The sequence below is a fragment of the Vitis riparia genome, chromosome 19 (genome assembly GCF_004353265.1).
Source record: "Vitis riparia cultivar Riparia Gloire de Montpellier isolate 1030 chromosome 19, EGFV_Vit.rip_1.0, whole genome shotgun sequence".
Taxonomy (NCBI): Eukaryota; Viridiplantae; Streptophyta; class Magnoliopsida; order Vitales; family Vitaceae; genus Vitis; species Vitis riparia.
In genome coordinates, this window is record NC_048449.1 from 1,804,591 (window position 1) to 1,818,788 (window position 14,198).

General features: G+C 29.6%; 1 protein-coding gene across 1 annotated transcript; it reads right to left on the minus strand.

Annotated features, from left to right (window-relative positions):
- Positions 1-11,340: 11,340 nt before the first annotated feature.
- On the minus strand, positions 11,341-12,918 carry LOC117908605 (EP1-like glycoprotein 2). Its single transcript, XM_034822258.1, has one exon. The coding sequence runs from the start codon at positions 12,889-12,891 to the stop codon at positions 11,533-11,535; it is 1,359 nt and encodes a 452-aa protein (XP_034678149.1). The 5' UTR covers positions 12,892-12,918; the 3' UTR covers positions 11,341-11,532.
- Between the last annotated feature and the right edge of the window lie 1,280 nt (positions 12,919-14,198).

The following is a 14,198-nucleotide window of genomic DNA, read 5'->3' on the forward strand; positions in this document are numbered from 1 at the left end:
TTATTTTCTTCCTTTAATTGTACTATTAGCATTAACAATACTTCTCTTTTTTTTCTATATATTTTTAATAATGTTTCCATCATCAAAGCAATCATCATGGAATAAACTAGCCCAATTGGTGACAATGTTTAAAACCTGGTCACTAGGTTTCTACTGCTGCAAATTAATAACCCGGCCTAGGGTGGATTCACCTGGGACATTTCTTCTCGTTTGGGAAGCCACACGGGAAAATTTACCCAATCTAGAAATTTGTGATTGCATGTTCTCAGTATCTCACTCACATTAATACAATAATTATAACTTCATGACAGAAAGCATCAAGCAAATTGATATCGATAAGTCTAGAGACGTGACTCAGAAGTAGCTAGCTAGCTTCAACTACAACAATATTCCCATCTTGCTTTTGCATTTAATTGGTAGAAATGATAGGTGATATGTGTACCCCATCCTGTTAGTACTAATTTGCAAGTTTGAATTTGAATTACAAATTTATAAAAATATATTTATGCATTAAAAATTATCCAAAGCTACATAAGATGGAAAAAGATATTTCGCTAACTTGTCATGATATATATATGTATATATATGTGTATGACAAAGATCATATGATATAAAAGCAGATTGTTTTCTAGGGTACTGCTCTAGGAGCTGTTTGGTTCATTTCAAACTTTCACCAACATTTTTGGCTGGCTTCATATTTTGCTATGTCCTCAAGTTCATTTTAGAGGACTGATTGGTGTAATACCTTTAAATGGTACACAAAACAAAATTGAATGGCTTAAAACTCAGTCCCAGTTTTGAACCCTTTGATTTTGACTCAATAGGTGGAGGGGGGTAGGCAGATATGGTGCCCAGGATTAGATGGTTGACCCTCAAAGATTCTCACCCATATTATAATCAAATTATGATCAAGTCACAGCCTGGTTAAGAAAAGACTCCAAATGCCCTATACCAATGCGCCACATAAGCAAAAAAAATTAAAAAAAATTATACAGTTACCATCGGACCGGGCCTTCACCGTTCAATCGAAGACACCCGGTAACCCTAGCGGATTTTCATAATATGATTGCCACCACCATCACCACTACTATTGCAACCATTGATAAGGGTTAATGATACTAAATAATACTCAACTGTGGTACTAGTGTTAGTGATGTTTTTGTTTGTTTCTAGTATGGTGTTTGCTTTATATTTCATGTAGCTTTTGGAAGTTTTACCATAAGATGGATGCAAAGCCTAGAATAACCGACACGCCCTTGAAGCATGTTTCCAGAAATTAAGCTACACGTCAATGTATTTTGGTTTTAGTGTATGATTAGAGTTGTGGGGTTTTCATACTTTTCTAGTGCGTAGTCCAAGCTTTAGAGATCAATGTAGAGAAGTAATACCAGGGTAATGGGGTTGAAACATTTATATACCCATGTAAGAGTAGCCATATATAAATCAGTACTACTTATGAGGGTATCATTCAAATATTATACATTTTATTGGGGTCAAAGGCAACAATGAAACAATATTATTCTCCATCTCATATAGGCTATGTTTGGTTCGTAAATTACTAAAGGAAAAATGTTAAGAAAAAATATTAGTAGCAAGCAAAAACGAAAATATATGGTAATAAGAAACATCTTCAAAAGTTAATGGGTGTAGATCCGGTGAATTGGTAGTAGTTATTGAGATGCATGGTCATGTGTGGAATATATCATTTGTTAAACCACTTGTTAGGACTAAAACCTTAAATACTAGTCCAATTTTTCCATCGAAAGTACTTTGACCCTATTATGAGAATTTCATGTTTTTGGTTTTTTAGCCGTTTTTTATATTGATTTTGTCAAAAATTCTAATTATTTGATTTGAATTCTCTAGAATTCTTTGTGTTTATGTTTGAATTTTCAGTTTTAATGATTTGATTTGAATTCACCAAAAAATCTCATGTTTATGTTTGAATTTTTTAGGTGGATGGACTATTTTTTCCAAGGGGCGTGCAAAGTAAAACAACAATCAATGCAGCATCCATTTCTTTTCCGTGGATTTGGAGGATTCCATACTATGAATCTCTCCCCCATAGAATTCCAACTTGATCCCTCTCTGTCAAATCTGCATTCATACTTGGTTGATTAGAGGTTAGACTTTCCTGAAATTTTCAACCATGGCTCCTGTTTATGTCTCTAAACTCCTGGGCATTCTATTATAGTATATTCATATATGGAAAGAGAGGGAGAGGGAGAGGGAGAGGGAGAGGGAGAGGGAGAGGGAGATAGAGGGAGAGAGAGGGAGAGAGGGAGAGAGAGGGAAGGAGAGGGGGGAGAGATTATACATTCTTGTAATAATGGTAAGTATGAACATGCATGAATGCTCAATTATTCCTGTACTTTTCACATGATCTTTTTAGATCTTTTTCAATAATTTCACATGCAAGTTTGTTGAATCCAGAAGAAAAGCATTCATAAAACAAATAGGTTTGATTAGACATCTACTAATAAATATACTTGACTAAAGTATATGCACCAATGTGCTCTCATATTGCCACTAATTAAAAAGTGGAACCCCATGTTGAATTACTCTTCCATTTATTTTCTGGCAAAATGGCCAAACCACAACCACCCATCTATACACTATGATGTCACCACACAATTGGAGGGTCACTATTGGGACAAATTAGTATTAATGTTGATATTTAATTAATTTTTAATTAAATTAGATAATTAATCAATTAATTAGATTTGATTCCCTAGGTTGAAGATTAACTAAGATAATATATAGTAGATATTGACAAAAGATCCAATAATTATCAGACCTTATTGTGATTGGATGTGATGTTTAATTATAAAATAAGCCTTTATTGAAGTGGCTAATGAAGAAATAGATGAAGTGTGTGGATAAACAACTAGGTTGAAAGAATTGCAATGTAACCCCACCAGGCTTTTGGAACAAGATTCAAATTTCAAGTTCATTGGATTTAATTACAAACTGAAATGAAAGGAGGCAAGATTAGGTGGATTATATTATAAATTAAGAAAAGTAAAAAGGGGACAAACATAGAGAGATGTTTGGGCCCTACCTATTAGTATTTTACATTAAAGTAACTACTATTTACATTAGAAAAATAACCGTTTGGAAACATTAAGGTTATGTTTGTTTCGTTAAATTTGAAAGAAAATAAACAGGAAAAGTAGGGAAAGAAAAAATAAAAGAAAATAAAAAATATATTTAAATTTAATAAATTATTTTTATATGTTTCTTATATTTGATTTTCTACTATAAAAAGAAATCAAACATGAGAAAATCATTTTTCTTAACATTTTTTTTTTTCTTTCTCTAATATTTTTCAGAAACCAAAATATAGGCTAAAAAAAAATGGGAAAATATTGTGAAATATATATATAGGTATTTATTTATGATTTATAATTTTTTATTTGTTTTTTCGTTGATGGTATAAGGTTATTCCTAGGGGGTTTTAGCTCCCTATACATTATTAATTCACTACCCAATAGTTTAATATCTTAAAGGATTATTCGATTAAAATGGATGTTGAAAATACAACCTCATATCTTAAAAACATGAGATATAACCTTTTTTTTAATATAAAAATAAGGATATATATATAATTTCAATATATTGAAATTTGTTTTGGATATGAATATTATCTCATTCTTTTACTCAAATATTTATGCCCTATTTAGTAATTGTTTTTAGAATATTTTTCAATTATCCAAAAAAAAAAGACACATAAAAATACATTTGACAACCTAAAAATAGAAAATAGTTTTATGTTCTTAAAAACTGATAAAACAGTTTTTTAGAATAGTTTCTGTTTTGCAAAATAAAATAAAAAAAAAAAAAAAAAGGGGGAAAACAAGTTTGACAACTAGAAAACAGATAAATAATTTTTGTTCTTAAAAACAAAAAAATAAAGTATTTTTAAGGAACATTTTTTAATTATTTTCACTTATTTCTTAGAACTATTTTAAAAAATAATTATATGGTTGTCAAAATAGAAAATAGATTTTTACTTTTAGAAACTGATATAACTATTTTTTTTTTAGAACAATTTTCTATTCTTTGAAATAAAAAAAGAAAAAAATTTTAAAAACATAAAAACAAGTTTGACAACAAGAAAACATAAAAATAGTTTTTTGTTCTTAAAAGCAAAAAATATATTATTTTTAAATAACATTTTTTTAATTATTTTTATTTATTTTTTAAAACTATTTTAAAAAATAATTATACAAATACGAAGAATAATTAGAAATAAAATTAAATATATAGAAAACAAGTTAAAAGAACAATTTAAATTCCAAGTAAATTTTTATTGTTCAAAATATCAAAAATAATTTTTAAAAATTATTTTTTAAAACTGTTTTCGAAAACACTTCCCAAAATCAACCATATATTTTGAGGCACATTAGTCTATGTGCACATAAGAAGAGAGGAATGGCAAAGGTATGTTAAAAATGACATGGAGATGCCCATTGAGAAAAACAATAACACATCTCTTACCACCTTTAGCACCTTGTACAGATTTTAAATCATTTTCCTAAACTTTAAGTACATGCACTGACTCTACCGATCTCATAGCACTTTAAGAAATCATAACCTCCAAATAATTTGTTTTACTATTGAATAAAATTCAAAATACCCCTCAGTAGCTTGGGCTCACCAAGAGGTCTCTAACCCTCATGGATGATTTTTGAAACGGGTACGTAACTCCCAAGATTCAGTCAACTTACAACTACCATTGAATTTCATAGTGTTAGAATTTAAATTTGAAATTCAAATTCAATCCCCCACACATATGGAGGATGAGTGACAGATCGATGGAAAGTTTCTATTTTTGTTGAATTCAAAAATAGATATTTGCTTTACTTCATTTGGATGAGAACAACATTATTATGTCTTAACATTTTTTATTTGAATTATTTTTTCTTTTATACACCCCTATGGGCCTATTTTCTTATTTTTATTCGATCGTGTCCTATGATATTCATAGACACCTAGAATCCTCTTTCAATATGAGGCTTCCATGGCCTGAACTCATGACTCAAGGTTCTGATATCAATTCTTAAATTAGACTTTGATAATTTTATTTGAAAATTAATTAATATTTAATGTCTAGTGAGGAAACACAATCATGATACCAATTCTAGTTTTGATCTTCTTATCTGTAAACCAACTAGCGTCTAACGAGTACACACATATACACCAATCACGACGGAGATAAAAAGTTAGAAAGGTGAAAGTTTTCCTTCTCACAATTATGATTGCACATACTTTTTCAAAATCCTAAATGATAGAGGGTTAAAAGATAATAGGGCAAATTTGTCATTTAATGAATAAAAAAATATTTGTTTGGTAGAAAAATAAGACATGAATTGATCCATTCCAAAGGCCAAAAATAAACAAAAAAGAAATAAAAGGAAAATAAAAGAGAAAATGTTATCCAAATCACTCAAAATATATAGATAATAAGTGTGTATAATAAATATACAAATAAAATGAAATAAATAGAAAATTGAAACTCATAAATAAGGTTGATCGAGACTAAAGTTTAACTCTATGTTTTTAAGAGGAATTTGTCCATCTTAAGTGCTTATGGTTTATTGACAATTGTCTCACAAGATACAATGATCATTTTGTTGTAATAATAGCACTTCAAATCACAATAAACAATAAATCACTTGGTGGTTTATACTCTCTTGTATATCAAATATTTGGTAAAAAAGGTAAATAACTAGACTTGAAACTAAGGAGGACTTAATGACAAGAAAGAAAAAAAAAGTGGAAAGAATAGATTTGAAATTAAGAAAGTCTTGAATGACAAGAAAGGAAAAAGACAAGAGAGAATTGATGAATGAATGAAAATATAATGGGATCTCTATTAATAGATTTGATGGTATCTTTTAGAAGAGATGCGTCTTTAAAATACTAGACACATTCTTTAAAGGGTTGTGTCTTTAAGACACCAAATACATCTTTTGAAAAATGTTATGTCTTTTAAACGAATGACACATCTTTTAGAAAAAATGTCTCCCAAGGGAAAAAAAATGTCATAATTTCAATTCACCTATGTAAATTCCAATCGTAAATATATTTGAGAACACAACTTCAAGAACTCCAAAAATATTTTTAGAATATGATATTTAAGAAAATATGAATTTTTTTTTTTTTTTTTATGTTATCAAAATCATACCATTGTTTTCATATTGAATATAAAAACATGTTTAATACAATTATTTTTCATTCCAATTGAATACAAACTATAAGTAAGCTGAAACTTAAGAGTAAGAATTAATTGATTAAAAGGGATAAAAAGATCTTGAATTTGTAAATTTAACCTCTCCCAATTTTAAACTTAAAAAGTAACCAATTTTGAACTTAAATATCATTCAAGATTTTGATTATTTATATGTAAGTTTTAAAGAAAATGTTATTTTTACAAGAAAAATATAAGGATATTTTTGTTAAAAATAAGTATTTTTTAGGCTAAAAAAAAGAGAGTAAAGGGTTAGACTTACAAATTGAGAATGTTTTCATCCTCTTTAATCAAATAACCCTAAGATTTATCCGATCTAATTTCAAGAATTAATTGGTTAAAATGAATAAAATAAATTTTAAATTTGTGAATCCAACTATTTTCATGTTTCTTCTAGAAAAATAACTTATTTATTTACATGTAGATTAAAAAAAACAAAGAAAAAAATAAGAACAGTTTTATCAAAATGAGACTAAAAAAAGGATAAAGGGTTAAATTTCAAGGCTTCCTTATACGCTCATATCACCTTTATTTGACGTGTTAAAGCTTCTTTCTGTGCTCAAATAACATTTTTTTAATGTGTTTAAAACATCAAATATATTCGCGAAGGATCATCAATCACGGAAAAATTGTACCTTAATTTGAAATAGTAGTTAAATAATTGAGATTGAATTTTCAAATATTCGATACAATCATTTTTAAAGTTTGACATTTATGAAACCATCTTAAAATTTCCCGCTACAAGGATATTGGTGGTGGTGTCCCATTCCCACAAGAGATATTAACTAACTTAGCCGATAAGCAAAACTCATAGCAAAAGTTGACATCTAATCAATAAATTAATCTTCCATTTAATAACATTTGTTTCCATGGAATGATCGAAAACGATAAAAAAAAAAAATCTCAACATCATGGCTTGATAGACCTCTAAACGTAGTTTAAGATCTTTTTTTCTTTTCTTTTCCCGTGAAAGATTAGAATAATGAATCATATGATGGGAAAAGAATATTTGGGAAAAGGATTTTGAGGAGATTGGATGGAGATGTATTGGAATGTATCCAAGAAAATGAAGTATCAAATCATTCCAATTTTGACCCTTAATATAATCTTTTAGGCATGTTAAAAATGTCTAGCTACTTGTACACTTTCTATTCACTCAATCTACTTTTTTATTTTTTTATTTTTTATTTATTTTCTTTTCTTTTCCTTTTTTCCTCGTTATTCAAATCCATCAGTCAAATAAAAGTTAAAGACTTTTGTGTCTTGTTTTTTTTTCCTAGTTAAATGTAAAAGAAAAAAGTTAAGAAGAATAGTAAGCATAAATAATGGAGGTTGGTCTTGAACCTTACTTCTATGATGGACAACCTTTTACAGCCCCCCACGTCATGTTTTATCTTAGGCTGAGTTGATATGATTTTCAACCTTTTTTATTCTTTTCCCTAAGATTAGCATTCCATGTTAGGTAGGTTTGAGAAATTTTGAGTCAAATTCATCCTTCAACCAAAATTTTTTTAAGTTATATATATAAAATTATATTACATAAAATTTTAATTTTTTTTTAAAATAATTTTTCTTAAAATATAAAATAAGTCTATACTCTTTTGTGAAAGAGATTTTGTTTTTTATATAAAATTTATTACTATTTTTTTACTTTTAAAGATATATAATAGGAAATGTATTCAAAATAGACACTAAGAACCTGTTTGACCATTGTTTTCAAAAATAATTTTTTATATTTCAGAAAAAGACAAAAAAAAAAAAAAAAGGAGAATATGTTTGAGAATCAAACTATTATTTTCTACTTTCTATTCTTAAAAAAGAAAAATAATATGTTTTTAAAGAGCATTTTTTTAGTTGTTTTTACTTTATTTGTGAACGATATTTTAAAAAATAATTATACATACATGTAGAATAATTAAAAATAAAGATATAAAAATTATTTTAAAAATATGTTAAAAACATTTTAGGTTACAAAAAAAAAAATTATATCTCAAAAACCGTTTTCTAAAACAATTACTAAATATAGCACAAGACTCTATCTGGGAAGTGTATTTAAAAATTGTTCTACGAATGTTTTTGTAAAATAAAAATTTGTATGAGAATTTAAAATGTTTTTAACTTATTTTTTTATGTTTTTAAACATGTTTTAAATGTAAATTTTATATTTTAATACTTTATTTTCAATCATTCCTTATATTTGTATAATACTTTTTAAAGCAATTATCATAAAATAAGTAAAAACAATCTTAAAATTTTTTAAAAATACTTTATTTTCCATTTTTTTTAATTATGAAACATGTTTTCAACTATTAGCAATCTATTTTAAAATGCAATTACCAAACAAGCCTTAATTAGGTGATAAAAAAACCACTATTTTAAACATTGTTTTCACACAAAATAAATAAATAAATAAATAAATAACTACCCTAAAAGGCTACAAGGCTAAAAGGCTAAAAGGCCAATTTCATTCTAAACCCTAATTTTGAATGCTACAAAAAAACAAATGGGCTTTGGTATATGGTTCAAAGGTGGGTGGCAAATCATGCAACAGCAAGGGATGATGACAAAGATGTAACATAGTGGCCCCCCTACTAGAGCAGTAGGTACCAGTCTAGATACCTTACAATACATTTTAGACCTCTCTTTTTCAACTAAAGTTGTCCTGCAAAAATCCCATATTCAAAATTTCAAATTCAGTTCTTGATGTGTCTCCATCTTTGAATTTTGTCACGAGAAATCAAGCATTTTTCCTACGGGGTTTATGCTCTCAGACCATCTCCCTTTGCTTATTTCTAGTTACCTCTAAATTCTTATCTCTATTAATCTCTTAATTAGCAAATTTCTTTTCAAGAAGTTCGTACCACTTGGATTGTACCCTCAACCGATATTATTGATCGTCTTGGTCTTGATCTTGGTATCAGTCTCGGTCTCGATCTTGATCTCATGTTGGAATATCATCGACTAAAAAGAAGTTCAAAAAATTATATTTATATGTCATTATTGACGTGTTGGAATAGGGAAGGAGAATAAAAAAATAATTTTATCTCATGTATTAATTTACTTTAATTATTTTTTTACATCTTGAACAATAATAAAGGAAGTCAACATTATAAAAACATATTTTTTATTCTTCTTTTTTGGTTTATGTTATTTTTTCTATTTTATTTTATTTTTATTTTTATTCCCGGATACCAAACACACCCTAAATGGTTTGCGAATTCCATTATTAACCGATGTAAAGATATGTAATCATACATGAAGAAGGGTGTTAGCTTATTGATCTAATCTTTACATTCAATTGGTTACTTAACTAACCATACTGTAGCCAAAGGTTGAGAAGAGAACTAGTGGTAGTTGCACCAGTGTTGGAAATTTGGGCTTTTTGAGGACAGCCCATTCATTTTATGGTCATGGTTGAGTGGGCTAGTCTAGTGGGCCGGGCCAAGAAGAGAACCGGTAGTGAAGCTGTCTAGTACTTGTGGGAAAAATTAATTTTATTATGAACTTGATAAGATTGATCATTTGATGAGCATACACAAGTGCTAATTGGGCTATTTTCACCCTATAGACGTTAAAATTATATTTAATTCTCGAAAAATACTAAGAAAAGAAATATAAAGATTATATTATTTTCATTCTTTAAAACAAAAATTATATCATATTTCAATATTTTCTATTTAAAAAAATAAAATTTCTCTTATGTTAAATAATAATTATGATTAAAATATTTAAATTTTATAAATAAAGTTTTATATATTATATTATTCAATATATAAAAATAATACACATATCTTAGTATGAGATTAACATATCCAATAAAATAAAAATAAAAAATAAAAAAATTGGATGATATATCTCACCATTTATCATATATGGTGTTTAATTATAAATACGATATGATATGATAAATTTAATCTTGCCACGAATCAAACATAAAATATAATATAATATTCATTTTTTTTATCTTTATCTCATATTATTTTTTATCAATCATATGATATGACGTAAAGATAAAGACGATGTATATTTGAAGTTGTTTTTATTTTATTTTATTTTTAAGTGGGATATGATTTGCATACCTACCCACTGCTATAATAACTTTCGACATTAATTAGGTCGTGAAAGAGATATTTGAGAGGTGTAGCTAGCTGTCTCCAAAATGGTGGACGGCCCTGATATGTATACCTACCATATCCGGAAACCTGTAATTGCAAATTGACGATAATATTAATTATTCTGGATCCCCTCGGCCCACCCGCTAAATGACCGGCTTCTATGCCTACACATGTCCCTTTCTGATGCCTCCACATCCTCCAAAATGGTCAAGACTTGCCTCATTTTCCTACAAGGTGTTCTACATGCATCCATCAGACGACCCATATGTTCATACTCTTTGTATATGTTGAATTCTGAATGGAAAAAAAAAAAAAAATTAAGCCAGCTAAAACTTGTTCATGGTCACTGCACCAAGATCTTAAACGGATATAAAAATAATAATCTTCTAATGTTTGATTTTATCATAAAAAAATATTTTTTAAAATTAAATATAATTAAAATTTTATATATCTTTAATCTTTATATAATAAAACAAAAATAAGTTAAATGAATTTAAAAAAGTATATAAAAATTATTTTTAGCTTCAAACCTTTTTTTTTTCCTTTTTTTATCTTCTTCTTATTTTATTTTCTTATAGTTTATGAAAAATGATAAGAAAAAAAACTTTAAAAAAATTTAATTTTTCTTGTTTGATTTCATTGTAAAAAAATATTAAAGAAAATTAAAATTTTATATATTCTTAAATTATTCAATCTTTATATAATAAAGAAAAAAATAAGTTAAATAAATTTGAATAAGCATGTAAAATTTGAATAAATTTGTTGACTTTAACTCTTTTTTTTCTTTCACATTTTTTTTCTACTTTTTCTTCTTATTTTATTTTCCTTAAATTATCTAGAAACCAAACATAATATTAGATGATGTTTATTTTTTGCTGAATGAAAAAATCAAAATATTTGATTTTTTTATTCAACTAAAAGTCAGGTTTTGATATCAACTAATATAATCAAAGTAAACTTGTTATCCACGAGTCATTTTAACTTTTTTTATTCAGATTAAAAAATAAACATCACCTTAAACTTTTCGTTACATTGGAAAACATATAGCTGAATACATGAAAGAGAAATCAAATACGAGAGTGGCTACACTATTTTTAGCCAATACTACATGCCTGAAGTGAGAAAATTAAATTAATTAACCATAACCATCTCTCAACATTATTTCTACTTAGAGTACTTGATATATCCCACGGAAGTAGCATTCTCATCTTTAATAAGAGTCGCAAGCAATGGAGCAAGCAGGCACTTAGAAGTATCTTCCTTGTAAATAAACCCTAAACACTTGCAGTCCCTGCTACATCTTTCTCTACACTCCTCCACCTTCATGGGACCTTTCCCATCATCCAAATAAGGATTCAAGAAATTCTCCACTCCAATAATCTTGTAGTAATCCACCTTAGCAGCTCCGCCCTTGCATGGTGGCAGCCGTGGCGGCGCGCAGCTCTCGCTCCACCCTAGAAGGCCTTTCGGGCTAGGGCAGGCCACGCACATGCCCTTATTGCATAGCCCGAAGGAACCACATTTTGATGGTAACGCACATTCTCTGATAAAGTAACTAGAGAAGAATGCAAAGGTTTCGTCCCATTTCAGGTAGCTTACCTGGTCATAGTATGTATACGCCCTGAGGTTCCCATCATGGCTGAGTCTCAAGAAGGAGTATGTCGCGTTGTAGTTCAGTTTGTTGAGGTTGCGCTGCCCTCCGCTGCTAATTGGACGTACCTGGAGGAGCCGGCGGCGTCCGGGAGGTGGTGGGGTTGGGGTTGTCTCCTCGTATGCGCTCAGCACTAGCTCAAATGCAGTGGCGTTATCGTTCTCCGGTATAGCTTCGAAAGCCACTATGGTTCCAAAATCATCACCCGGCCAACCGCCATATTGGAGGAGCTTGCCGGAGTTGTTTATATACATGGTTAACCCCTTTTTATCAAACACCAAACTGTATTTTCCGTCGGAGCCATCCATTTCAGAGACCCGGCTAACGAGCTTGTTCCGGCCTTTGATCCGGAGTAACTGACCCACCAAGAGGGTGTCAGTGGGGTAATCAAAGCTCTGCCAGATGAACTTCCCGTTCTTATCGTGAAGAACCAAGTTCCCATTCGGGAGAAGCTTAATGCCGGTGACGCCTTTGTTTGCCGTGTTGGTCTGCCACACCACTCGGCCGTCCGCCTCCGCAAGGACGAAGTTCCCGTCACGGCCAAAGGTGAGGGTGGAGTTTTCGTGTGCTGGGTCGTTGCGGTTGGCGTCCCAAACCCACCGCATGAGGCTTTCGTCGCCGGGGACTCCGGCTCTAATGGCGAAAATGTAGTTATCAGGAGTGGTGTTGTAGAAACAAAGGCGGAAGGGGAAGGTGAAGAAGGTATAGACGTCATTGCGGATCACACGATAGCTAGCATCATATTCGATTATTCGATCTCCAAATTCGCCTTGGTTAACGAATTTGAAGGTTTGATTCGCAGGAACTAGGGCTAGAGCAGCAAAAGGAAAGAGGATGAGGAGGATGAAGATATGGAAAAAAGCAGTAGCCATGGCTGCTCTTTACTGGCAAGCTAGTGGATACTGAGGGCATTATATTTAAAAAAAAAAAACCTAAAAACACCTCAAATTTATTTTTAAAATTTTCTTTTTTTTTTTAAGAAAAAATATTTTTATTATCAAACCTAGAATTTTGAAATTAGAAAAAAAAAATAAAAAATATTTTTAAAACCATATTCCAAGTTTTCAAAAGTCAAGGAACTCGGTTTAGTTGTATTCGAACATGACTAAGGATTGCAGTCAAATATGACTGAGAAGAGAAGTACTACGTACAGTCAAATACGACAGCGGAGAATCCATGGCTTGATTAATCTATGGGTGCTTTTAAGTCTTATAATTTATGTCGTAAATAATCTTATTTATTTATATTTTTATATCTTAATAGTAATATTATGTATTAATTATATAGATATTATTCGTATTAAATCCTCACAATTTAAAACACATTTATAATCATATAAAAAACTACTCAATGTACGACATCACCTCATCCAAAAATAATGTATTTATTATGTCTTAGGAGATTGCGCAATAAAATATATAAATACCTTTCATGAAATCAAACAAACTCTCATATCAGCGTTGGAGATCAACTCTAGATATTATTTGTTCTAAGTCTAATCGATCCTCACGATTTTAAAACGTGTCCATTAAAAGAAACTCATACCTATATCAAAAACTTTATCCCTTATCTGGTATAGAATATCACATTAATGTTATTTTTTTACACTTTTATTTAACAATTTAAATTTTATCGTATATATTCAACGGTTTAGATTTAGAGTTCAATAGAAATTATTAACTTAGCATTTTCCTTAATCTACACTCTCAAATCTATTACCATCTAGATTTTTATTTACAGAAAATAAAAAAGGCATTATCTCACTATCCAAAAACCCAATAAAAATGAACTTTTGTACAATAATTGGAGACACCGACAACATCTGGCCGGGTGGAAGCCCACTTAAGGGTTTGGCCCCAGTGGTTTAAGGATACATAACAACCTCTATCACCCCAAAAAGGAAACAGATGGAAGAAAATTAAAAAATATTTTTAAAAATATTATTCTCAAAAACAATTTTTTTGACAACAAACACACTACAAGTCTTCTTTCTTCTTGAAAAGGAAATATCGAGCTCAATAAACTCACTCATCTGCCATGGATCCCACCATCAATTAAAGAGTGTTTCCAAGGGGTTCTGATGAGGACTGAGGAGAGTAGGACAGATATTTTCTTGCCTTCAGCTGAAGGTAAATCCATAGATGAGAGATGAGCTGGAGTGGATAAGGTCAAAGATTAC

Coding starts and splice junctions, on each gene's coding strand:
- LOC117908605 (XM_034822258.1), bottom strand. CDS start 12,891: ATGGCTACTGCTTTTTTCCATATCTTCATCCTCCTCATCCTCTTTCCT.